The following is a 26943-nucleotide window of genomic DNA, read 5'->3' on the forward strand; positions in this document are numbered from 1 at the left end:
TACTTGGAGCTCCAGCTGTGCCTTCACAACACCATAAAGCAATGTGAAATAACCGACCGAGACACCCATATATTACACCGTTGCGGAATCATTATGAATGTACAAAGCAGTCTGAAAATGGCTTCTGTCCCTGGGCAGAAACAGGAAGAGAGGGATGGGGGAAGAAAGTATTTGTTTTGCTCCAAAAGTCGCACAGTACTCCTGTAAAAGTTGATTTATTCTCCTCTTAAGGACAAACCAGACAAAGCTTGACTTTTACTTTTTACAAATCTGCATCATGATGGTGTTTATTTTTCAGACACACCTGGAAGGGCGAACTTTACGTCTAAACACACGGTTGTCTCTGAAGTTGCTAATTGGACTGTAGACGATTCAACGCATAGAAAATGGTACACTGGAATAACCGAGAAGTGTGAGGCATATGTGATCGTCAGACGACAGGTGATGGGTTCTAAGATTGCCCATCGACTGTCCATGCAGCTTCACTTTAGTTTGAATCTCTTTTGCTTAAGATTACTGGATGTCAAAGCCAACATTTCCACAAAGAGAAAAACACGACACAAAAAAGCAAAAGTTTAGATTTATTTTCTTGTATTTTGGGTGAACAACGTAAAAAAAACCTGCTGCTGACGTCTTTCCACTTCTTCCCGTTTCTTCTGCTTCTCTTTTATAAAACCTCTGTGTGCGAGCGCCGATTAGCTCCGCTCTGCTGCTTATCTTCTTCATTAGCCTCAGACGTGGGGAGAGAAAGTCAATACCCACCACAGCGTTATTGCCCGCCATCCATAGCTGTCGTCTTAACAGCGTTTGTTTTGTGGTTTTTTCATTCTGAGAGGGGGAAACAGTCTCCCCGGGCCAAATGAAGAGAAAATGTTCAAGCGGAGAATCAGATGGACATGAACATCCTGAATCCTAAAGTCTCTGACAACGGAAACGTCTGAACTTCAGGTGATCGACTTTAATTAGGAGGTTTATTTGAAATTTAGCTTCCTGGTGCTAAAGCGCTAACACCACAAGTGTTAAAGGTTTTATTCCAACCTCTTTCATTCTGCAAAGACTGTATAAATTAAATTTAAAAAAACTAATCAATCCTTTTATTATTAATACAATTGGAAAAAATGAGTTAACCTGGTCATTTTTTACAGAGCAATTTTAACCCATTTATTGAACCTAAATGGTCGCAAATATACAGAAACACAGCAATCATTGGGAGGGGGGGGGGGGGTGTAGTAGTTGCAGTAGTTAAGGTCGAAGCTCAAAGCTGCCTCATGTAAATCTTGGTTTGCCAGATTTGCAGGACGAGCCGTTTAGCGCCCTCTGCAGGCTAATCCTGGGATTACTCCAACATAAGTGTACCTCATGATCTCAAACTTTGCCCACATTCTACCACTGAGCCACCGCCCGCCTGATTAGACTATGTGAGGTTTTAAATGGGTTTCAGCAGAACAGGTCAACCTTAAATACATCACATTAATGTTAATGTAAAGGCATGCTACATTCAGCATCGCTGGGTTTGTGGTTTGTCGTCCTCTGTGTTCCATCCACCTGTGCTCTCGAGTCCTCGTGCAGCTGATGCTCAGATCACTGATCCTCTGCTCCACTTTCACTCAGGCCTCAGCTGCTCTCAGATCAGACTCCCACAGTCCTCAGCAGTAAACCTGCTCTTGCTTTGATCAGGCAGGGAGGTGGCGTCCGGGTCACAGACACAGACAGCTGCACTGTCACAGGATTCTGCCCTCTATTAACCTCCCCAAACCTTCATAAACTTCCCTCTATGGAGGCTTAAAAGTTTGATGATTCACTCACTCAGTCAATCGTCAGACTTCTTTAATGGCTGCAAAAGCACATCATGCAGAAATATTCTGGATGCTGCATGTGTCACTTTAGACACTATTCCCCAAAGCAATCACAATAATTCACCTCTTTCCTGTCCTGTCCTTTGAGACAATTCTTATGAAAGGTTTCAAAATATCCAGACACTTGGGGATATTTAAGAACGAACCGTCTGATTGATCCCAACATTTAAAGGTTTGATATTCCTGCTTGATTTATATACATTACCTCAATTTACATATTACAAACTCATTAGAATTATTCCAAATCATTTTGCTCAAAATGTTCTCCCACACTTGCAGGGGTGTGTCCGGAGGGGGGGGGGGGTTCAAGTTCTTGATTGAAATAGATTATCCTCGTGTTCAGTATTTCAGCGGCTAAAAGAAACTTAAGTTATTGGTACAGTCGTGGAAAATTGATAGGATTTTTTTTTTGATAATTTTTGTGAATGTAGTCCAAACCATTCAAGATCTGGATAGGCATTTTAGATTGATTTGACAGGATCTTTAAGAGCTTTATAACAGTATCCTACCTCTCATACATACAGTACCTACATCATCTCTGCAGGAAGGAGGATAAAGGAAAAGCCAAGATAATAAATGTAATGAGAAATAAGTGTTATAATGTCAAATTGCTACAAACACACTGGAACTTGTTAATCAGGGAGTGAAGGTTTCTTAAGTAATAGTTTCTTAAGGTGGTTTCACACTTGACCCCAAAGTCCAGTTAATCTGATCAGAGTGAACGTAATGTACCCTACTTGTACTGTACTTGTACTCAAGGTCTGCTTGAAGAGGCGGTCTCGGGCATGATTCATGTGTACTCAAGTACTGTCCGCGGGAGAACAACCGTGCTCAAACAAGGAAGCGGAACGCTGTATGACGTCATTCTAAACGGCTCCTGACGCTTCAAAAACTGTTGTATCCTGTTTCATCCTCTGAGCTGCACGGTGGATGTGGAAGTAGAAAGAGGGTCGTTGTTGGCGTCTCAGAAATAACAAAAACATCCACAGTTAGCAGGATGGACTCAGCCTGCAAAGTGGTTGCCATGGTTACTTCCTCCTCTTTCTGCTTTTTGGCAAGATTTGCAAACCAACTATGTGCATACCGCCACCTGCTGTATCTGAATGTGTACATACACAAGTGTTCTCGGGAACGGAACAGTGTTACAAATGTGAACGCAGACGAGCGGGGGAGAGGGGAGGAATGGTGCACGGGCACCATATGAAACAATCGAGCCTGTTGTGAAAACAACCTTAAAGTCTCTTGATTATGGGGCACAGTGGTTAGTGCGCACGCCCCATGTATAGAGGCTGTGGTCCTTTAAGGGGGCGGCCCAGGTTCAGGTCCGGCCTGTGGCTCCTTTCCCGCATGTCATTCCCCACTCTCTCTCTCTCTCCCTGATCTCCACTCCTCTCCTCTATCCACTGTCCTATCTCTCCATTAAAGGCACAAAAATAAATCATTAAAAGTCTCTTGATTCTGCCTTGAAACATCAAAATGCAACCTTGAAGTCTCCAACCAACCCAGGGTCAAAAAACCTGAGCTTAAGAGCCGCTGAGTATCTGGAGCAGTGTGGATGAAGGTTGTAAACATAGAGCTCATTTTTACAAAAAAAAACATAAAAAAGAAGATGTAGCTTCACAACGCTGAGAACGAGTCTGATCAGGGCAAAGAGGTGTGTCTCCCTTTACGTGACTCTCAAGGACTTAGTGGTCGACTTTGAGTCAGTGTATGTGCACTTCTTCACCTCTCTCCTTTAATCTCCCCTGAAACCCGTCATCAAACCCGTATGACCGTCACGCTGTTTGTGTCGTTGGTTTTGTAATAACATCTCGTGTCGGAGGGGGACGCATAAATCACCTCAGAGCTTTTTGTTTTCTCTCAGGCTCACAAATGAGTTCATGCTTCGCTGTCTGTCATACATTTTCATAATGACTCCTTGATGCGTTGCTGGAATCACAGCCAGCCTTGTTTTGGGCTCTGGGGGTGGAAAACTCGCCATCTGTCGCCTTGTTTCCTCTCCTTCCTCTCCATTCTCTCCTTCCTCTCCTTCCTCTCTTTCCTCTCTTTCCTCTCCTTCCTCTCCTTCCTCTCTTTCCTCTCTTTCCTCTCCTTCCTCTCTTTCCTCTCCTTCCTCTCCATCCTCTCCTTCCTCTCCTTCCTCTCCTAACTCTCCTTCCTCTCCTTCCTCTCCTCCTCTCCATCCTCTCCTTCCTCTCCTTCCTCTCCTCCTCTCCTTCCTCTCCTTCCTCTCCTACCTCTCCTTCCTCTCCTTCCTCTCCTTCCTCTCCTTCCTCTCCATCCCTCTGCTGAGGATTCCCTGAGCAGTTCCCACTGTTAGTTTGACACTTCATTCTGAGGACCATTAACCCTGGACCTTCGACTCTCGTGACGCCACAGGGGGCAGGGGGTATGTTTGTGGGTTGTGTGTCGGTAACACAGGTGTGTTGTTTGACAGATGCTCGGGGGATGGGGACAGAAAACAGAGCTTGATGCATGCTCTGTCTGAGCAAACGAGATTGAACCAAGCTACTCTCTCTCTCTCTCTCTCTCTCTCTCTCTCTCTCTCTCTCTCTCTGATAACTCTGCTGAGTTGATTTTAACCCAAATCCATTTCATCAGCATCACCACTGGGCTCTGACAGTCTTATTAATACACATAAATACTCACCGCTGCTCTTCATTACCTATAGCACTTCATTTCTATGTATAACTCGTTTTTTTCCTCTTTTTTTCTGTCCTCTAAAGTCTTTGAAGCAGCAGTGGGAAGCCTTCATTTTCTTCCTCCCCGAACATAAACAACTCAGGATGTAAAGATACTAAATGAAGATCAGATGACGTGCCGCATGCAGTCATTAAAAAACCATAAAGGAACACAAAAACACATCTGTTGGATCATCAGTCAGAAACATCTTTTTAATCCGTCTTCCATTGACATGGAAGGTGAGGACTGAAACTCTGAAAGACTCCAGAATAAGATATCAACAAACTCATCCCCAGATTAGAAGTCAAATAGAAGGTTAAATACTTTGCACCTGATTTTTAATTTTAGTCCTGCTTTGGAGACTCAAACTATTTGCCATCCTCTGATAATTCCTGCAGACCAGCACAGGAAATATTTTTTAACATTAAAGGCTTTATATGCGATTTTTTGATCTAATATTTTTTATTACATTTAAGTGTGAAAAATCGCATATTAAGCCTTTAATGCTCCTGTGAGGAACTTCCAGTAGCTGACTATAGGGGCTTTTGTCTTTTATTTTTGAATGAAAAACTGGTGAGTCTTCAACCCCAATTGAAGAGAACTGAGAGTTTGAGCAGACGTGCAGATTACTGGGAGTTTACTCCAGATATTTGGAGCAGTCAGGCTTCAGAGTGAGTCCATGGAGCCGGTCTTTAGGCGCCCCCTGTTCTTCTGTCATTAAAAACTGGCCTTTTCATAGCAGGCCGAGATAACAAACAGACAATCAATAGTCTCGTACTGGCTCATAAACGCAGCTCGGCGCCTAATGATACGTTCAGGTTCATCTGTCAAACTGTGATGAGGAGAGTCGGAGCCTCCCGGTGTTTCTCCGCTCTGTCGTTGATGGTGTTTAAAGACCAGAGATTATCAGTTAACGATGTTCCAGCTGCTCTCGTGATGGAGCTCCAACAGTCAAACTGTCCACCGCTGCAAACATCCACAGCTCACCGTTAACGGTCTGAGAAGAGTAGCGGTTAAAAGAGGCGTCATGGATCCATTGCTGTTAAAAAGATGGAAAGCCTCTGATTCATGAGGAGTTTTTATCAGTTTTTTTATTTCTAGTTCAGACGGATCCTTTCATTTTGTTCTCCAGGCTTCTCGTTCGATGTTTGCTTGATTCCCTCATTGTTTACATTTCACCACATTTTCTAATTCTTGAGTCAATAAAACAATACTTCCTGGATGGGTTGATGGATTCTTCCTTTTGTTGATTTGCACCATGGAGCATGATGGGAAATAATTTCAACAGGAATACACTTGAAGTTATCCTGTAAGACAACACATCTCTGAAAAGTCTCCTACAGGTTTTGGATTTTGAATGACCCCCCCCCCCCCCCCCCCCCCCAACACACAGTCCTGTAACCCCTCCCCTCTCCCTTTTCTCCTCAGATGTACATCCAGACGGCCACGCTGACCGTCTCCCTCAGCCTCAGCGCCTCCGTCTCTCTGGGAATGCTCTACATGCCGAAGGTGTACATCATCATCTTCCATCCCGAGCAGAACGTCCCCAAACGCAAACGCAGCTTCAAGGCCATCGTCACCGCCGCCACCATGACCAGCAAGCTGTCGCAGCTGGCGGCCGAGCGGCCAAACGGCGAGGTGAAGACCGAGCTGTGTGAGGGTGTGGAGGCCAACGGTGAGTCTTGTGAGGGGAATTTGAGCCACATTTTAAAGGGGCTTTAACCTTTTTATGAGGATACTTTGGGGGCTAAATGACGGGTAGCTATAAAATGTTGAGATGTACTGTGTACAGATTGCTTCAGTCATCTGGTTGTCATGGCTACAACTTAATCCTTTGAGTTAAAAATGCCTGATCCAAGTTGTTTTTATTCCCTGACAGGCTTAGATTGTTTGGCAGGATGCTAAGATAATCAGGCCGATATCGATCCCCTCTTCTGACAATTTTAAGAAAAGTCCTGATTTTTTGTTCAGATGATCTTGCCAGACTTCCCTGTGTGTAAAGATTGATCCAATCTACTCAGAAGGATGTCCACCAAAGTCACACAATAACAAACTAACTGGACCCAGCCTAGATTTTTTTTACGGTCCATCCATCCATCTATTTTCTTCGCGGTGACAGCAATTGAGTAAGTCAACCCAGACTTCCCTCTCCCTAGCAACATTTTCCAGCTCCTCGTCAGGGGATTCTGAAGCGTTCCCAGTCTAGTCTATATAATCCCTCCAGCGAACTCTGGGTCGACCCTGGGGTCTCCACCCAGTTGGCAGTGCCCCAGAAGACCTCCAAAGGTTTTGCGACTTTTCACTACATGCAAAAGTATTTCATGAAACACAAAAACATTTTTTTTGAAAACATTTTTCAGGAACTGTGAAATAACAAAAATGTTTTGCAGCAAGGGAAATATATTTAGCATTCCCTGAAAAATGTTTTTGTGTTTCATGAAATATTTGCAAAGTTGACCTTCAGGGCCACCGTAGTTGGGGATACAGTGCCTTGCTCAAGGGCACCTCGGCAGTATTTGGAAAGTGATCCGGCACCACTTCAGCCACCAGTCCAACTTTAATACTTTGGTATTTGGACTTGAACTGATGACCCCCCTCGCCCCCTTCCCAACTCAAGTCCCTGCAGACTGAGCTACTGCCTCCCCATATTAATGTGAAACTTAAAACAAGGTGCATGTATTTGCTTCCATGTTTTACGTTGCTGCCTGCTGAATTAATCTACGGGAGCAATTCCATAACTTTTTGTACCTCTAATCATTTAGACTTCTCAATGTCTAATATGTGTTATGTCAGCTCCATCTGATTGGTTTAAAGCTGGCAGCTTGATTTAATACCTGTGCACATTCGATATGTGGAAAATAATCTTCTACAAAATTAACCTTTATTAGTATTCAGTGTTGTCTGAACCAAAGAAGAAGACTCTGTGAAGTCTTCCATGTGAAGGTGAAGGGAGAGTCAGAAGTCCCCCCCCCCCCCCCCCCCCCCCCCCCCCCCGCTGTAACGAGGATTTAACAGAAAGTTGACTGGAGTTCGCTCAGACGTCACCTGAGACCAGATCTGATGAAGCCAAACTGTTTACAGAGTTTCACTTCAAAGCTGTGTCTCCGTCCGTCAGCAGAAAAGTCGGAGACGTCGGATTGTTTACTCATCAGAGATGTGCTGACTGAACCGATCTGCTCAATCTAACGAACTGCAGCGCTCACATCACTTTCTCAGCTTCCTCCTAATCCTGCAGCGTGTTCAGTGAACGGGAGGGGAGATACAGGGGTTTTTAAAAACGACATTGTTGAGGCTTATTAAGCCCAACAAATCACAACAACTGCTAATGTCTGAGTTTTACGTACATGGTCACCTGAGGTTAAATCCCAACAGTTTAAATGACTGATTGACCTGTCCTCTAAAACCATCATCAAGGAAAACTACATTTCAGCTTCTGTACTTCAAATTCCTGCTCAGACTGGAAGTTTGGAAACTTTTTCTCGCAGTACAAATACAGACGGAGTCAATTTAAAGATTCATATTGTACCAGACATCATGAAATAATGTTAATATATTACATTTCTGCCTAAATTGAATTCTTTACAACTCCAGGATTCTTTGACGTGAAAGTGTTGTTTTTGTGTTTGCATTTTGCTAACATCCCGAAGTTGCATCAGTAATGGTTGATATGAATTCCATGCAAAAACATTTTTAATTTGAGTTGTCAGCTTGTCTCCTCTTGGATAAGACCTCAAAGACCTTATTCATTGTTAAGAACAATGGGATGCCCCCTCTGACAGCTCTCTCTCTCTCAGACAATAGAAAATGGCTGAATGCTGTTATTCTAGCTCTAATCAGGGGGGAGAGATACTTGAATAACAAAACCCAAGGTAGCCTAACATAATGGCATTTGTTTTTGTTAAATTACAATTTTCTTTATATTCATATTTTGAAATAATACTAAAGTGAACTTTAGGATTCATGATGATGAACGCTGGTTAGGGGTTCCACCCGTGAATTTTGGCTGAGGTCCCCAACAGACTGGAAGAATCCATCTATCATTTTTTGTATAGCGCCAATTCATAACAAGTGTTATCTCGAGGTGCTTTACAAAAGGAAAATAGGATAAGATGCAGGAAGGATGTCTCCTTTGTATTCCTGGCGTTCCTGTTGTCCACACTTCCTTGCCGCTGAGGTGGAGGTCGGAGCAGGACGTGCATGAATGAGGATGGAGGTGGTTGTGGGGACGACACAGTCTGATGGTGGTGGCTGGGCGTCAGGGACGTCGGGTGGTAGTAGTGCCCGATCACCTCGCTGAAGGATGGGGGAGCTCCTTCAACTGGAGAGCCCGGCTTCTGTTCTGCTGCTGGTACAAGGCCTCCTGGGCTTCTGAATCACCTGGGTGTGCTGTGGTCGATCAATTCTTGGTTCAGTGGTTCTGTTCAGCGTCTTCTCTTCTTTGGTACAGTGATAGCTGTTCCAGTTGTGCGGGTTGCCCTGAAGTTTGTCAAAAGGATGGACATTTTATCTGGAGACAAACAGTACTTTGACTGATCAGTGACATTAGAAATCATTCTCTAAATCGGCTTTATCTTGCAGGGACTGCTTGTGGATAAAATAGAGTCACTTTACCAATCTGCTCTTTCTTTTCTCTCCTCAGTGCCTCCAACAAAAAACACCTACGTCAGCTACACCAACCACGCCATGTGAACAACTTACTCCTTCGACGCGAAGAGGTGGCGGAGACAAAAATGAGAAGATTCCTGTCAGAGTCAGAGGAGACGTCGCCGGAGTCAGGACTGGGGTGCTCTGAACAATGTGAAGGATGAGAAGGAACTGAATCAACACATCTGTGGTGTTTTTAATGTTTACAGAAGAAAGGGAAGTGGCCTGAATGGCGCCAAAAAACCTGAAAGAATCACAACTGAAAAAACACATCCGCGAGGACGCAGGAGGAGGATGGCACCCGGAAGGATGTAAAAAAAAAAAAAAAAAATCTATTAAAACAAGTCTTCAAGAAGAAATACAAAAAATAATTTGTGGGGGAACAACCATATTTGTTGTGATTCTAATTGTACGTTTAAAAAAAAAAAAAAACTTGTGGTTGTGAAATTTCTGATTCTTGTCTCATGTCGTCCGTCCCGTCGACCTGCATTATGAGATGAGTGCGTCGCTGTTTTTCGGCTAACTGAACGGTAGCTTTTGGTCGTGAAGTGTCTACATGCCATGGTTGAATTGAAGCATGCCCGTTTTTTTTATACAAATGATCTATTTATAATAAAGGAATGTTTCACAACTCTGTGCCGCGCTTCAATCTGTTGGGGGGGGGGGGGGGGGGAGTGTGAATGAGGGAACAAATGAACAATTAGTTCAAACCAAGCAATCTGATGATAATAACGTAATACTTTATTGTCCCTCCAGGGGGAAATTTGTTGTCACAGCTTTGCACGGTTGGTACACAGGTATAGGCTACATGTAGCACGGGATGAAACATGTAAACAACAGGAAGAAACAGAGAGACAATGAAAGAGGCCAGTCAGCATGGAAGCTTATTAAGAGCTTCAATAGCCGAGGGAACAAAGCTCTTTTCAAAGCTTGCCCTCTTCCGGGTGAGAGTCCTGGATCTCCGACCTGATGGCAGAAAAAGAGAGGAGTGGATTGAGTGGGTGAGAGGGGGGTCCTGGGCTGTGGTGAGTGCTCGCTGAGTCAGGGCTTTGTAGTTGAGCCGTGAGAGGTTTTGGGGTAGGTAGGCCAATTATTTCTGAAGCAATATTTCTGATATGGGTGAGTAACAACAGTGAGCATGTCGAAGAAAGAGGGTGAGCAGTAGAGGAGGACGTGTTGGATGATGCTTTTATACAGAAGTAATAAAGGGGGAGGTGAAACAGAGAGGGCGCTGAGTGTGCGTTAGGTCGAGAGTCTTTGCTGGCATCGTTTATGAGTGTGAGTTGTGTTTTGATCAAAGCTGAGTTTACTGTCCAAGGTGAGTCCAAGATATTTGCTGCATTTAAGTGTTGCACATTCTTCCTGATTTTCAAAACACAATGATTTACATGGTGCGATTAGATAGGATGTGACAGTTCAGACGTGACCCGTTTATTCACCAGAGGAGAAGAATTCCTCCACATCCCTGCATTATTAAGCTGCGGAGGAAATGAACAGAAACTGCATCCTCACTGGAGTCGACCTTTCACATCATACAAACCTGAGTCTGGCAGGAACTCGGCACAGTGTGCGCCTCATTACAGACTTCAGAGAGAAAAAAAGACAGTCGATGTGATCAATACGTGCTGTGGAACCCGAGAGGCTGGATCAATACGAGCTGCCAGAGAGAACTCTTCATGCATGTAATGAATATTTCTGCATCTCCTGGCAGAGAAGAAGAAGAAGAAGAAGAAGAAGAAGAAGAGGACAGATAGAGTCTGAGGGATGAAGCCTCCGGGCATCCTGCTTTTATTTCCCCCGACACAGCTCTCATTTCACACAGTTTCAGCCAAGAGACAGAAAATGAATTGACGTCCTCACAATGAAATATATCTGAATTCTTCCACAGGTTTGGAGTTTGTTCTTCTGTTTAGCCGACAGGTAAGAGTTTGTACCTCCTGCTTATGGAGCTCTGAACAGGAAGTCTGACGTCTGCAAGTTCAGTTTTCATCTCTCGATCAAGATCACAATTCATTCTTTCGCTTCCGATGTGCAGCTGTTGAAAAAAAACACAAAAATAAAAACTAATCATCTATCATGACAGCTGGGTCGTAATGACCTTTGAACCCTTTACTTTTCATGTTTCTACTTGCATAATTCACAGGACTATGGCAGAGTGACTCAGTTTATACAAGAAACAAGCGGGCACCATTACAGCACTTGTTTGTACAGAGTGTAGGAAGTTTCTGACCCCAGCCAATTAACAGCTGTCCCCTAATCCCTCCAAAAAAGCAAATTAAACGAATACAACTAATTGTACAACAATGCTCATTGTTGTTTTCTTTCCGGCTTTCTTCTGCCTCGGTGATGTTAGACTTCCGGGTCAGAGCCCAGCATGAAAACTGGGGGGCTTATTGAGCCGAATACATGCGAGATCTAAATCGCATTATCTGAAAGTGCAGCTAGTAGGTTCCTGGTTTGAGTCCCTGTCATACATAGCCTCTCTGTGTGGAGTTTGCATGTTCTCCCTGTGCATGTGTGGGTTCTCTCCGGGTACTCCAGCTTCCTCCCACAGTCCAAAGACATGCTCGTTAGGTTAACTGGTGACTCTAAATTGTCCGTAGGTGTGAATGTGAGTGTGGCTGGTTGTCTGTCTCTATATGTCAGCTCCTCTGTGATTCATTGGCGAACAGTCCAGGGTGTAACCCCGCCTCTCGCCCAATGACAGCTGGGATCGGCTCCAGTGCCCTGCGACCCCAAACGGGAAAAGCGGTCAAGATAATTGATGGATGGATGGAAATTGCCAATTACCAGATACTCTGTGCATGCCGCAGTCCATCGCCGCTGTTCGCTGCCACAATAGTCAATGCTCCTGTTTCCACAGCGAGCAGCGTGAGTACGATCTGCTCTGTTTCTAATGCACTGCAAGTCTATGCACTGCACGCACGCGTCAAGCTGGACAGAATAGATCGAGGCGGACAGGAAGTCAGACAAGGAAACGCACAGAGAATCCAGTCAATTTCAAAATAAAACACAATACACGTCAAAACATGTGTCAAAGCGACTTCAGAAAGACAAAGTTAAACATTGTTTTTCTCTTGATTCCCTCGTGATCTTGTGGTTCTCCTCTGAAGAGAGTGGTATTGATATTTTCACTCTCCCAAAATATTGAACTCCTCTTAACTAGCCTCCAGTCGAGAGGACAATGAGATAAGGATTCATATTTCACTCTGAGGATTTAATGAGTTGATTTGATGGTTCTCTGCACATTTCAGACGATGAAGCAGCTGATGAATTTTGACATTGTCATCCCAGTGAAACCCATTAACTGCACAATGACGTCTGTCCTACTTCTGTCTGGTGGCTGCTCGCCGGCTGGTTTCAGAGCGTACAGTCTCTCACGGCTTTCTCCTCCAGCACTCAGTCTGATGAATGGATCACCATATCCCTCCGTTTTACATTTCATTCATCTGTGATCCAAGTTTCAAAGTGATAGTTTAGAAGTAACCCAGTGTAATGAATCTATCCCACTTCTCAGAGTAAATGTTACTTTGATTTACAACACAATGTCAAACCTCATGGGGGAAACGAAAGCTGCTTAATATTGGTTTGTTCACTGAGACAGAACTAATGTGGTGGTGACCTCTGACCCCATAGCTGTGAAACCCAAGGGGCCAATTATTTCTTAACAATTACAGATCGATAACTACTGCTTTTTCCGCCAAAAGTGCCATAACTAAGCTCAGCCGTCATCACGTCTTTGTTCACTCATTATTGATTCCAAGATGCTGTCAAATTGGTGTCCCAGTCTGTGCATTCCCGTTAGGTTTCTGCATTGTGGCACATGCACTCACACACAGCGCTGCGCTCCCTCGCCAACGCCTCTGTAACGCCTGTGCTACCACCTCTGAAGACGGTACAGAGGGGGGATCACCTCATCCCCGCATTACCCACAATCCCCACATACCAAGTGCACACCGCTGTCCGTCAGCGGTTTTGCTCCGTCCGACGGCGTGTGCCCTGCCATGATCAGATGCACACACATCACAAGAGAACTACAAGATCACACGGGATTTCTGATTTGTTGTTTGTTTGGTTCCTGTTATAACATAATGTTGATAAAGTGAAAAAAGAACATGATCGCGATTCATTATTTTGTATTTAATTTGAAATTGACCAGATGCTCTGTGCGTTTCCTTGTCTGACTTCCTGTCCAGCTTGTTATATTCTTTTTTTCTTTTTCCAAGATTTATTTTTGGGCTTTTTGTGCCTTTATTGGAGCGATAGGACAGTTATTATTGACTAGAGATGCAGCGAACTACAGCGTAGTGTGTGGCGCTGACGGACCGCAGCACGCACAGAGTATGTGGACATTGGGGGTAAAGACGGTCTGAATGTGGCTGATGATCTGTTGATTCCTGCAGGAGCAAAAGAATCAAACACAAGAGGTAGAGGTTCAGAGTGGACCGGATGATATCTGAAGGCTATGACATCCAGTGTGTCATAAAGTTTCAGATCCTTCCAGTAACATGGATCAATAATAATCAGCAGAGCCGCTGTCAGCCCGGGGCAGAACCATCTGAAACAGAAATGTGACAGACGGGTCTGAATGTGTTCCCACAGAGGGGGAATCAGCCGAGCAGCCTGGCAGAACACACTGCTTGTATTTATGAAGTGACTGCCAGGAAGTAATCAGCTCCAGGGAGGACACTGCCAAAAGAATCAGCAGAAAGGAAATTAAATTCAGTCCACTGAGGTTTCCAAAATAAGAATTTGAATAAAAAGACCTCAGAGCTCACTTACATCACTGGTCTACTGAGGAAGAAACAGGAAACCAAGAAGTCAATTCTGACGCTAAATCTGAATTTTGTACCCCATTCCTCCTAATTTTGCATTTTTAAGCGAGGACTCTACTTTAGTTTGGAAGCACAACCACAGGTTTTAATGCTGTACTGTTTTTGTTTTAATTCTCAACAAGAATATTGCAATATTGGGTTTTTATTGAGTGTTAAAGTCAGGGTTGGTCATTTTCAAAAACTAGCATGATTTTGAAAGTAGCATTCCCTCAGTGCTCCGTCTGCACCCACCCCCTCTGTTGCTCCCTCTAAAGCCACGCCCCCTCACTTACATGCATGAGCGCCGTTGCTCCTGAAGTGGACCTCAGCTCATCTCTTGCATTGTGTAGAAACTACGTCGTCTCATGTCTCATTCAGCAGTAAGTAAACTCACAGTATAAACGCTGTCATCAGTGACATGCTTTGAGTGTGGACTAGAGCACGCAAGAGGTAGAGAGCGAGCAGGGAGACAGGGAGGCATCTGATTGGTTCATCAGATTGGTACCTTGTGACAGACATTGGTAGAAGTTTTTACAGACTTATGTAGCCCAGTCTAAAATGTATCATTTCAGACAGTTAAATACGTTAAAATGTCATTTAAAAAGAAATACAAATGTTGACAAATAAATAAACGAGATAAATATGTCTATAACAGAGAGAAATGTTCTGTTAACATGAGTTAATTTAATTCTTTAAAAATAAAACAGTTCATAATTGTCAAAAAGCGAAGCTATTTGCAGACTGATAAGTCTTTGTCAAGGTGTAAATAAAGTTCATTGAAACTCAAACAGGTTTGGTTGCAGTATACACGAGCAACGTGGTCAGCTCACAACTTAACCCAAGAGACTGTTAAACTGTCTATCTTTTGTTTTTGTTAAAATTATTCGTTGTTACAAATCATTCAGCCCAATCAGAAAGGTAGAGGGGCGGGATGCAGTCAGAACTCTGCAGAGTAGAGTCGAGGGTTAATGTAAGAGATCGTTACACAGACGTATCCACGAGTGAGAAGCTGCAGAATCTTACATGTCTGATACTAAGGTGCACGCAGAGTTTACCGACGCGTAACGGACATTGTGAAGCATGCATAAGGTAAATATAATGTGTGTGTTTAATTTGTACTGCTTCGGCATGAAGTAGTGTATGTAAATGTGTTATGCTAAGCGTTATTAGCGCATTAGCGCGCTAGTGGAATTAGCTTTTATCTGCAATGTAGTAGCAGCTAATGTTACTGTGTGTTGCTAATTCATGTTCATTTTATAAGCTAGTTTGAAGCTCACATAGACTCGGTATGAGGAATAATTGAGCTTGTGGATAATTATTGAGACTGATAGATATATTAATGCATACAGTGGACCAGGAAGCACTCTTTGGACCCGCTGGATGTGTAGAAGTCTCCCCAATCAGCTATCACTGTGTCTGGACGTTTGCCGCCAGACTGTTCAGCTTGTCAACCATTGCTCTGCTTTCTGCCTTTTCGACCATACTACCGCTGAGAACTGAAGGATTCGTGAGTAACAGTTAACCAGTGCACATGCTTTTTATTTTCTCTGCTTGCAGAAGCAAGTGAAGCGGCCATTTGTTTTTGGTCACAACGCCCCCAAGCATCGAATCAGGCCTGCAACGTTTTATTTGGGTTTAAAGGACATTCTTTTATTTTGTTTACCAAAGGAAAGTGAAAGTGTGTATTCATTGTGTGTATTCAAAGGTTTTACTAAAGTCTAAAGCTTGAAGGGTACCCTTAGTCAATATTTACTTGAACTGAAGACTTTTGAAAAAAGGTAATATTGAAAAGAATTATATTTTATGTCTGTTTGTTTTATATGGTCAAAATCATTTTGATTTAACTAAATTCGACATTTGAATTTAAAGAGAAGTCTTTGTGTCCTATTTAATTTCATTAAGGTGTGTTTTGAGTTTAAAAAGAGGAATATTAAGTTAGAAATCAAATTCTTAGTGGGATTTGCGATAAGAAGTTCATATTTCCTCACTAAGTGGAGGCACCGCCATTTATTAAAATCATAAATTAGTTAAAAAAGGTTTAGCATTAAGTTTCTTCATTTCTGTTACACAGGTAAGCACGGTCAGCCATAAAGTAAAGTACCCAGGGCCCCGCCCATAGTACTACGACACCCCTTTAATATTGACTAAATCAAATAGCTACATGGGACGGGCGCTACACTTACAACTGCTACAGATGACGGGTTTTCTTTGTTCCTTTTTCAGAGCACATGAGTTATTAATTTCTGTCAGGACCTAAAGACAATTTCAACCAAAAAAAGTGGATCTGGAGAAAATTAACATCCTGCCTTTTAAGAGTGGATACAGCTGTCAAGAAACATAGCTTAAATATCGTGTGCATGTGGGTAAGATCTTCTCCCTGAACAACAATGACTCCAGCAGGTTGAGCTTCTTCCTCGCTGTATCGTATCTTCCGTGAAGCACTCTGACACCGACATGAAAATCCTGCAACTTCAGCTTGATTGGCTCAGTGACGGACACACTGAAGGTATTTCTCATGACTAAGCATTTTCACATCGCTGCTGTCGGTGGCCCCCTCTGCCAATTACTCTTAGAGAGTTTGCATTATTTCAATGAGTCTGCAATTCAGGCAACAGGAAGATACCAGCGAGCACAGACCATTTTAAATGAGTCCAGTGGTTATAGAATAGAAACTAAATGAGTGTTTGTTTTATACTGAAAATGGTGTTTTAAGGCTTGTTTTAGGAATTGCAGGACATTTAAAAAAAAAAGTTTGCATAATGGAGTTTCTGTGTGGTCAAGTTGATGATTAAATAAGTATATACCCATTTTTTTGTTTTCCCTTGGCTTGAGGGACTGTCCTTGACCTTTTTCTGTTCAAGCATCAACTTCCGGTCTTGAAAAATGAAGCCAATGCAGAAGTGCAAAATCCTGCAGTTCCTCAAGTGTCCACTAGAGGCTGGCTCCAGGAACACCGGAAGTCACATACACACACCACAGACAAAAAAGCAATTTTTACAGCATAAATAAACATGTTTACAGCCTGGTACAAACAAACAAATAGGTCTGATTAGTTATTGTCATCATGGGCACACACTGTATGGGGGTGGATTTTTTTAGACGGCTCTGTTTTTATTTTGAGAATGATACCTGTTATCCAAAGTTAGGTGCATAGCTGACATGATTGGCAGGTGGGCGCGATGTCGCGATTTGTCAGGAGGCTTAAAACCCGCCTCAGCTCCAGATCTCAGCCTGTCATTAGGTTGACTGAAAGTTAGACTGAGACAGGATTTCCAACATGGCAGCTGCTGCTGATGAGCCTCCAGAGCCCCCTGCAGGAACAGATGGGTGTCGTCACTCAGGCTTCATCCATTAATATTTACAGTGTATGGATGCCCCCAAATAATCAACTCTGTGGCTCAGATACTGTCCTCCTCCATTGTCAATATTAATTGTAACACAACTTCAGCTGCTATAAACTTCAACAGCTTTCTTATGAAGAATATTAGTATTGACCGTGTGTGTTATTCCACTGTTTTCACAGGAAGCTTCTCGTCATGTTGTGAGAAACTCGTCCTCCCTGATGGTTTCTGACGCACACATCAAAGTTTATTTTTATCATCTCAGGTATCGGTTCACAGCTCTCTCTCTGTGTGTGTGTGTGTGTGTGTGTGTGTGTGTGTGCGTGTGCGTGTGCGTGTGTGTGTGTGTGTGTGTGTGTGTTGAAGGGAGGGTCACAGCTTCCCCCTGACTCTCTGAGGTTTTAATTGGCTGCAGGTGGGTTCAGACGCAGGTGGTCTGTGACCTGCAGCGGCATGTTCAGAGGTCGGTCAGCTCACAGTTCACTGCTCAACCTCTGACACTGCAGGTGTTCTGTTGTCTCAGTGCAGCACATTTATATACCGCGTGTAAACAACATTTATGTAAAGTTATTATATTCAAATAGAAATGCACATTAGACTGTCACACTTCCCTCTCCTGTTTGTATCTTCACTCCTTGACTTGACTCCCAATCACTCTTACGCCTTTATCCTCACAGACTTTAAAGGCAGGAGGTGTGCAGTGTGTGAGTCCCCTGCAGGCTTGAGATGACATAAAATGAGGAATGGGAAACACTATGATGTCATCACATGTGTGGCAATAAATAGAAGGAAAAAAACCCACCTCCAGTATCACAGGAAAACTACAAAATCTAACCTGTTTAGACGTAATGTTAATAAAGTGTTAATAAGAATAATAATAATGTTAATAAGTTCAGGAGTCTGTTTAGGGTGTTTTATTTTGAAATTGACAGAGTGCTCTGTGCTTTTCTTTGTCTGACTTCTTATCCTTGGCGATCTATTCCTGTTCAGCTTGACGCGTGCCTGCTGCGAGCTCTGTCAAAAAATAAACTTGGAGCATATTTGAAATGGAGCAGAGTGTTGATACTTACAGACATTGATATTTACTGTCTATGGTCTCAATATGAATGCCTTTAACTGTGTCGGATCCTGATGAAGCGATATATGGAGACCAAACAGCCTAGGTTTCATCTTTCCTGCCACTCCCGCAGAGTGTATGTTTGTCTACAGGAAAGGTTGATTTATGTATTTGAATGTATTTCCAGTTGAACTATGAGTGAAAAAAATACTTTTTTTTAACCTGAACTCAGAATGCCATGTGTGAAGAACGCACAGGAGGATGTATGACTCTGTTTAAAAAACTACAAATCCTCCCAGGATGTAGAATTAAAACTACACTTCTGCACGAATGACAGCCTGTCTGTTTACGCCTCACCATCAGCTCCCAGAATAAAACCGCCCGTCACATCACACAGTTTGAATTTCTGTTTGCTGTGTCTTGATTTAGAGCATACAATGTTTGACATTTTCTGAATACCTCCACACATGTTGGTAGGAGGCATGCACCCCCTCAACGCATCCTGGGTGTTTTTATTTCTGCAGATTGAACGTATTCATATTCAGATAAGGCTGCTCTCAGATCATTCACTTTGATATGTAAACATGTAAATCAGATGATTACGGTGTGAAATCAGCCGTGTGTGTATCCCAGGCTTTTGTCCGTGTTGTCTATTTATAAGCAGCATAATGAAAAATTGGTCTTACAAATTGAATTTTTCTGAAACGCACACTCATACATAAACATCAGCCTGCAGACGGGTCTTTACTGTCCGACAGCAGAAACATCACATTGTTTTTATCCCGAGGTCTCTGCTGGATTCAAAAGCTGGCTTTAAGTGTATCATTGAAGTAAAGCTTTCATTTTATACAACATCTCAGAGAGCATTGGGACATTCTGTTTTCTGAATTAAAGCTGTCATCGTTTTTGTGTTATGGGTAGATTCCTGAAGAACGAGGTCACATGTTTCATTGATCATCAGGATCTTTTGGCTGCACCTGTGAGGGGAGCTGGAGTTTTTCCTGCTCAGTTTGTTGTGTGTCTCCAGAGAGTCAACACTATCAGTTTCTTTTTAAAGGAAAATCTCATTTGTGTGTGTGTGTGTGTGTGTGTGTGTGTGTGTGTGTGTGTGTGTGTGTGTGTTCTGAAAACCTATTTTTTTCAGCGATTCCTCCTCTGTTCATTGACTCCACCTTCTTTTGTTTTGGCTCCAGTGTGTGTTTGTCCATCATGTTGATAGAGTCTGTGAGTGGTTTTGGACCCACTTTTGGTACCTTTTGTAACAAGTGCAGTGTTTTGTTAGTTCCCAAACTCGTGACCCCTGACCTTCAGATTTTGTTTTCCTCCCGTTTGTCCTGGCTTCTTCCTCCCGTGGTTAAAAGCAAAATCTCCAAAAAACATGCTAAATCTTCCTTTGAATGTGAGGACGCACACAACCTGAAACAGAAAGCCTAAGTTTAAAGACAAAGTTCAGTAGCAGCTTTGTGATACCTCCTAATAGAAATCTCTAATTGCACCAACACTGCCTCACACTTCTGGTGGGTCGTGAGGGGTTATTGAGGGCAGGGGCAGAACCAGAGGGTGGCCAGGGACACCCTAGAAAATAAATTGGCCACCTGAAATTCTCGAACTACGATTAGCTATTTGTGGCCGTGTCAGAGGCGGGACGAATAATCAACTATTTGAGCCATGCTGCATCATGCTGCATCTGTAGCTGACTTTTCTTTGGTACTTAATTTGTGACTTTAAACATTCATCTTCTTTTTTGGGTTAAAATTCAGAATATAAACACTTCCGGACATCCCTGCAAAGATCACCACCAAGGTTCCCCCCCCCCCACACACACACACACACTCTATAAAGTCTGGCCCAGCCCCTGACTGAGGGGGATTCTTCAAATAACTTTTAGTCTCCTCTTCCTGCCTTCAAAGCCCGTGGATCAACATTACATCATAGTTGATCATCGTCTTTGTTTTACCAGCTGAGGAAAAACTCAGGAAATACACACAGGTGCAGAACGCTTACACTCAAACAAACACACTTCTGCTGATACACACCTGCACATGAAGACATCCTGACACCCTAACACACTCTGCAGCAGCCTCCTCTTCATCATCCCCCCCCCCCCCCCCCTCTGGGCTGGGACTATGAATAGCTGCGGCCCCCAGGAGCCGCTGCAGGCGCCGATGAACCATCGAGGACGCTCAGAAATTAACAATCCACATGCTGTCCTGTCACGCACATTCTGCATTATTTACTGTAAACCGGGGCTGTGAGGGAAATGCTGCGCGTTTCTCTTCATTAAGGCGTCGCTCTGAGGCAAAGTGTTTATTCAGAGACACACCCCAAAGGATTGTGGGAGACAGAAACCAGATCCTGAAGCAAGGATGACACCTTGAGCGCTAACAGCTGTGGGATTAGCTCTTGTTCTTCCTCCTTGCCATCCTGTCGTCTGTCTGCAGGTCATTATAAGGAGGACTCGGCTGCAGGCAAACGACACAGTGAAAGCTGAGGTGGGGAGGAGTGTGCAGCACTAAGGCTCAAACTGGTGAGAAACCAGTTCAATAAGATACAATTTATTGTCCCCTTGGGGAAATTTGTCTTGGACTCCAAGTGCCGCCAAACATTCAGCTGCTTCCACAGTAGAGTCAATGAATCAGAACATTTGAGACACATACTGTATAATCCACATGTAAACAGAAGAGCACATACCAAATCAAACCAAAAAACACAACATAAGAGAAAGATTAAAAACTCTATGACACTATTGCACAACCTATACATCCTTAAAAGAGCAACATGTAAGATATGTAGTGAGTGAAATGATAAAGTGAAGTTACTATATGATCAGACATTAAGGAAACATGCTATGTTGAAGTGCTGGCTTCTCTGACAACAATGCAGCAGCCAGTATGTCCTCCTTCTAACTTTAGATTCTGGTCCTGAATGCTCTGGATTTGTTTGGACCAGAGAAGGAAGGCGCTTTTAAAACACCCCTACACGGCCGTTTTGGACGCCCCTCGGTTTGCGAGACATGAGAGCAGTTATCAGGTCAAACCAACAGGTGTTGCAGCGATGGAAGCGGGCAAGAGAACTGGTTCGGATAGAAGTGACTGTACCCGACCTAAAAAGCCTCTGCATGTTTCTAATAAGCTCCACGAGCAGAAACGTGCTCAAACTAAGATCAATATTGGAGATGTTTTTGAAAAATGGAGAGAGGTTAGAACACAGAAAGGTTTACAGACCGATGCAGAGCTGGATAAACACTGAAGCTTCAGTGTCCACCACATGGCAACCTGCGTGAGCATCGACTGTAGAGAGGAGGGAGGGGACAGCTCTCTAAAATGTTTTGAATTTGGACTACAGTACCCATTTTAAACACTAGGTGTCAGAGTTCCATATTGCTCCTTTGAGAAACATTTTTCCTAGTTTGGCACTTCCACACTGGCTTCATTTATCAACACTTGAGGTTGCAGCTTGACTAAAATCAATACTGAGGCCTCTATGTGACCTCATAAAGCAAAGAAACCATCAGCAAAAAGACTTAGTTTATATTAAGATCTTTCAATGCCTGAAACTGTTGCCACTGGTCGGTGTCAGACTAGGAGATGCAGGAATAGACTTTGTTTATATTTTCACAGCATTATTATTATTAAACTTTATTTATTGTCCAGTGGGTTCCTTTTTTTGCTGTTTTTACCTCTCTTGACTTACCTCTCTGGTTCCCCCTCTGCCATGATGACGGATCTTCACAATTCCTTACAGGCACCTGGAGGAGACGAGGAGGGAGGAAGGAGGAAGGAGGAAAGAGGAGGCTTCTGGGGGAGCTCAGAGTGGGGAAGTGATTGGTTTGGAGGTGCAGCAGCCGTTGCATCAAACAGTACAAAGACGGGCTGACTGGTTGGTGCTGTAACAGCGTAACACGTCTTACAAGAGAACTTTTGGCCCTCTAAACTTGCATAGTGCTTTATCTGTGAAAATGTGAGAGATTAGATCAACTTTAAAATGACTACTTTAAGATGGAAAAGTTACATATTGTTGCTTCAACATTTTACTTTTCAGGTTGTTTTTCCTCAAACTTCGTTCTGTCTCAGAAACATCTCCCTGCTATCAGCTCTGTGTCTACATTTTAAAATACGGTCCAAAGTATATTTAGCACTTTAAATCCTTTAAATTGGCCACCTGAACGATACCTGTATCCTTTTTTGGGGCAGTTTAATCTCAGTGTGTCTGTGTCAAACCACCAGAACTCCTAGGACCCTCTGCTGTAAAATCCCATCAGCATCTCATTGTTGAAAATGTGTTTAGGTGTTACTCATCACACTTATCTGTCCGCAGCATGTGTTCTTCCCGGCTCCTGCCTCATTCTGAATGCATTACACCAAAAAACATTCATCCCCTGTCAAACAGTACACCTGTACGCTCAGATACACTTCACTGATTCTCCGCTATCCCCGCTGTCCTATTTACATTCCCTCCACCGCTCAGCCTCTAAAGGGGCGAAAAACAAGCTGCAGGCCTGCAGCTCAGAATTATTTAAACGCTGTGTGTCTCTGTTTGCAAACATCAAAACACACAAAATCACTGCAGAGGAATGTTGAACAAACGGCACAAATCAACATCCTCATCGCCGTCATCTTGGAGTCATGTTGATCCATCACAGAGCCTGAGGAGTGTTTGCAAACTGTGAAAAGTTTGCAAAGTTTCTCTGAGCTGTTTTTCAGACTCGTTTCACTGAGTCACATTTACAGAATCACAACCGCAATGGGGGTTTTCAATGAAACCACAGGTGGACAAACAGTCATTGATTGTCTTCTTACGTTTTTGAATAAAATCCAGTTGCCAACCATTTCATCCGCTTGCATATGCGATTTCATTCTCGTTCTTTCAGTCACTACGGTGTCTGGGCTCAGCCTTAGAGAAAGGGTGAGGAGCTTGCAGTAGTCTCTGCTTCTTTACATTGAAAGGAGCCAGTTGAGGTGGTTCAGGCATCTAACCAGGATGCCTACTGGTCGACTCCCTCTGGAGATCTTCCAGGCATGTCCAACTGGGAGTAGACCTGGGGGTACAACCAAAGTTTGCTGGAGGGAACGCCTAGGAATCCCCCAGGAAGAGCTGGAAAGTGTTGCTGGGGAGAGGGATGTCTGGGGCAACTTGTTAAGGCTGCTGCACTCGGCCCCCGGGATTGGGCGGAAGATAAAGGATGGAGGGATGCCAGCCAACTGTCAACCAACTACGCACAATAATTCTAGTGATCAATTGGATCAGAGGATTGCACAGCATGTGAAGAGGTCTAAAGTTTGGCAACATTTTACCAAAGCAGAAAATAAGGAGAAGGTGAAATTCAATTTATGTTGCAAAAAAAGTTCTTGCTAGAGTCAGCCTGACCTCTGTGGCAAAGCACAGCAGCACCGTGCATCAAACGATGTCACATCCACTGGATAGTTAAGTTACCCTTTTTGTTATCCTCATGCACCTTGTTTCTTTTCCTGTTTTCTTTTGGTTACTCACCCTGTGTTTGGTTTCAGGTTGGTCTCTTCCTGCCCGCATCTGTGAATACCTTTTACTAGTTATCCGCACTGCCCTTCAATGTATAGTCTCCACGTTCTCTCCCTTCTGTGCCAGGTCGTCTTGCCCTCCATTTACTGCCAATCTCCACTTAGTCCGTGCGCCCTGCATTCAGTCAGCGCGCGGTCTTGCTCTGCCGGACATCAAGCGCCCTGCCCCACCGGGTCAGTTTCTGGAGCGTGAGCACAGACGAGTGCAGCCATGAGCAGCTTTACTCGCATCACGGGAGAACCACAAGATCATGTTGCTTTGTCTTTCTGAGGATGGTTTGTTGTTCGTTTGGTGCCTTTTTCTGACTAAATGTTGATAAAGTGATGGAAAATACAATTGTGAGTCTGTGTATTGTGTTTGATTTTGAAATTGACCGGACGCTCTGAGCACGTCCGTGTCTGACTTCCTGTATGGCTTGATCCACTCTGTCCAAGCCAATAAAGTATTATCCTATCCTATTCTGTCCAGCTTGACGCGTGCCTGCAGCGTGCTCCGTTGAAAATAGACTCACAGCATATTTGAAACAGAGCAGAGTGTGGTGGTGCTGCTGGCACGCTCTGGATACAGACCGTTGTGGAAACAGAAACACTGACTACTGCATAGTGGTAGTGAACAGCCCCGTAGTGCGGGGTTTTGATGGACTGTGGAAATTGGCAGGGAGCCTTTTGCCTCTTTGCCGTTTTGTTTTAGATAAGCGTCTTGGACTTGTCCTGCATTTGGGTTCATTATCTGGTTCAGAGTGATAAACTGAAACCAAAGGAAGCATCTTCGACTGTCTTCAAAGATGTAATTAAGTGTTTGCATGACGGCATCATACCAACACTTAATGGCTTTTTTTTGCCAATTATTCTTAAGGCATATGTTTTAGCTTTTTTGGCTTTTTTCTTGCCTATAGTGTAATTTTATTTTAACTCATTTCAGTGGTAGGCGTCCAAGTCTGAGAGATTTTATGACATGAACGCAGCTTAAGACTCATTTGAGATGTCTGTGTTCATATCCTTTTTTTCCTCGACATTGCGACCCATTTTCAGGAAGAGTTTGACCTCAGAGAAACACATTACCTTCATTTTTATCTGCAGGATCTCCAGAAGAGTTGGCCAAAGCCTCGACTCGACTCCCTCTGAGTCTGAATCAATAACGGTGACGACGTGGGAAAAGAAATGAAAGTGAGCGTCCTTGTTGTGTTATGAGGAAGGTTATCTTTATCAGAGAGTGTCGGAGAGGCGGATTCTGACAGCAGGTTCAGGGTGCCAAATGTGATTAGTTTATTATCCTGTTCATCGGCTTTCTGTCTTTTTGAGTCTCAATGTATGAAAATACCATCGGAGCACGTTTTCTCTCGGTGAGAGAAAGGGGAGAGCCTCTGATAGCATAAATCTTTCAGCTGTACAATCATTGGGCAACTGCATTTAATTCTTCTATTGTTCATGTGAATTCTCCATTCTGATTGGCCGCAGGGTTTTCATTTCTCCTCGATAATAGGCACTCTGTAGTTCCCTTAAAAACTCTATCCTCCATTCTAAAATTAGTAAATGTACGTAAATTATTTTGCAAGAAAATGTCAGCAATGTCTGCTTAAGCGGGGTTCACACTACAAGATAATCTAGAGCCTGATTCCCCCGTCACACAAAGATAAGCAAAGTCCAGATTTTTTGGACGGTTTTAAGATTATCCTGTCAGATTTTCCTGTGGTGTGAGGAGTGATCCGCTCTGAATAATGTCAGGGCCGCGACGGTTTGTGTGGGGAACCCCGAACGAACGCCAATTGTGAAGCGACCTGAGTGAAGAAGGAAGCACAACAACCACAGCAAATCCATTTTATTTACTCCAGCTCGCACTTGTAACATGCACAGCTAGTGGGCATCAACTAAGGATTTTGGGCCCCATTTTTGCGCCCATGTGTACAGCTCATGTTCACCATTTTCTAACATGGACCTCATCCGTAGTTTCTTCTTTTATTCTTGATGAATTTTCAATGACAAAGTAGTCCAAAAACTATGATTGCCAATTCTTCCTCACCGTCGTCTGCCATGTTTGTTTAAACGTGTGTTTACCTGTGAGAGATTTTGTGAGATTTCCAGTTTTTAAAGTCTGGACTCTGATTGTGGGTGAATGAATCTGTTAGTGTAATGTGCTGGCTTGGTCGTATTATCTATTGTTTCACCTTCAGCATTGCCTGTTAAAATGTTTCATTAAATCTGAATCCTCCGTTAATATAAGAATGTCTTTTGAGTTGTGTTCAGGTTCACAGTCACCACAGAGTCCCTGGTGTCCTCCTCCCTCAGTGCATCTGTCCTGAACTCCGGTACATCGACCTGATTATGTAACGTCCATCTACACAACCTGTGAAGACGGACAATCCCCGGTAACATGTGGGGTTTAGTTATTGTTGTTTAGTGTTGCTGATGCATATTGCGATGTGCTGCGATGTGTCCGCCCTGAATCTGTCAGTGCAGATGAGACGAGGAGCTGCACGGAGCCTTTAGCTCAGCTGTTACTCATCAGTCGTCTCCCGCTGTCATCCGACATGTTGTCTTCAGATGTCGCTTCCCGCTGAGCCGCAGCGGCTGAACCCCATCTTCTTGTCTGTGCACATAAAAATCAAACGCACCTCTTTGTAAATACAATTGTGTCACAAATCTGGCAGTAAGTCAGAAGAAATCCTCCTCTTGATGCTCTCAGTCTTCATCTGTTCATGTGTCTTTTTTACCCCCAACAAGCATCACTGACTGTAACAGAGCCGCATATCACAACACTGAGCCATCACTGCAGGGGGTTACAGACTGAACTGTTGATGATTTACGCTCCCAAAGTTCAAAGTTTTAAAGTTCAATGATCACTCTGGTTAAGAAAACCAATGTGAGGGTAGACATAGACAATAGACAAAAAAAAAAAACACAAGAATGTTTTGCCATACTGCCGATTTAGGCAGCAGAAATCTGGTAACCCGTTTGTTACTGACATGGATCAGCAGCCAACCATTCCTATCTTCTGGTCTAGCGATGGGTTGG

The 26943-nt window shown here is 43.5% G+C and overlaps 1 protein-coding gene across 1 annotated transcript in view; it reads left to right on the forward strand.

Moving 5' to 3' along the window:
- Positions 1–9813, forward strand: part of LOC132972966 (metabotropic glutamate receptor 8-like) — a 139491-nt gene extending 129678 nt beyond the window's left edge. Inside the window, exons 10-11 of the mRNA XM_061036127.1 lie at positions 5967–6213; positions 9178–9813. Coding sequence (XP_060892110.1) covers positions 5967–6213; positions 9178–9227 — 297 coding nt within the window. The 3' untranslated portion in view covers positions 9228–9813. The remainder of the gene's footprint in view (positions 1–5966; positions 6214–9177) is intronic.
- Positions 9814–26943: the final 17130 nt, after the last annotated feature.

Source organism: Labrus mixtus, chromosome 4, assembly GCF_963584025.1.
Source record: "Labrus mixtus chromosome 4, fLabMix1.1, whole genome shotgun sequence".
In the NCBI taxonomy this organism is placed as follows: domain Eukaryota; kingdom Metazoa; phylum Chordata; class Actinopteri; order Labriformes; family Labridae; genus Labrus; species Labrus mixtus.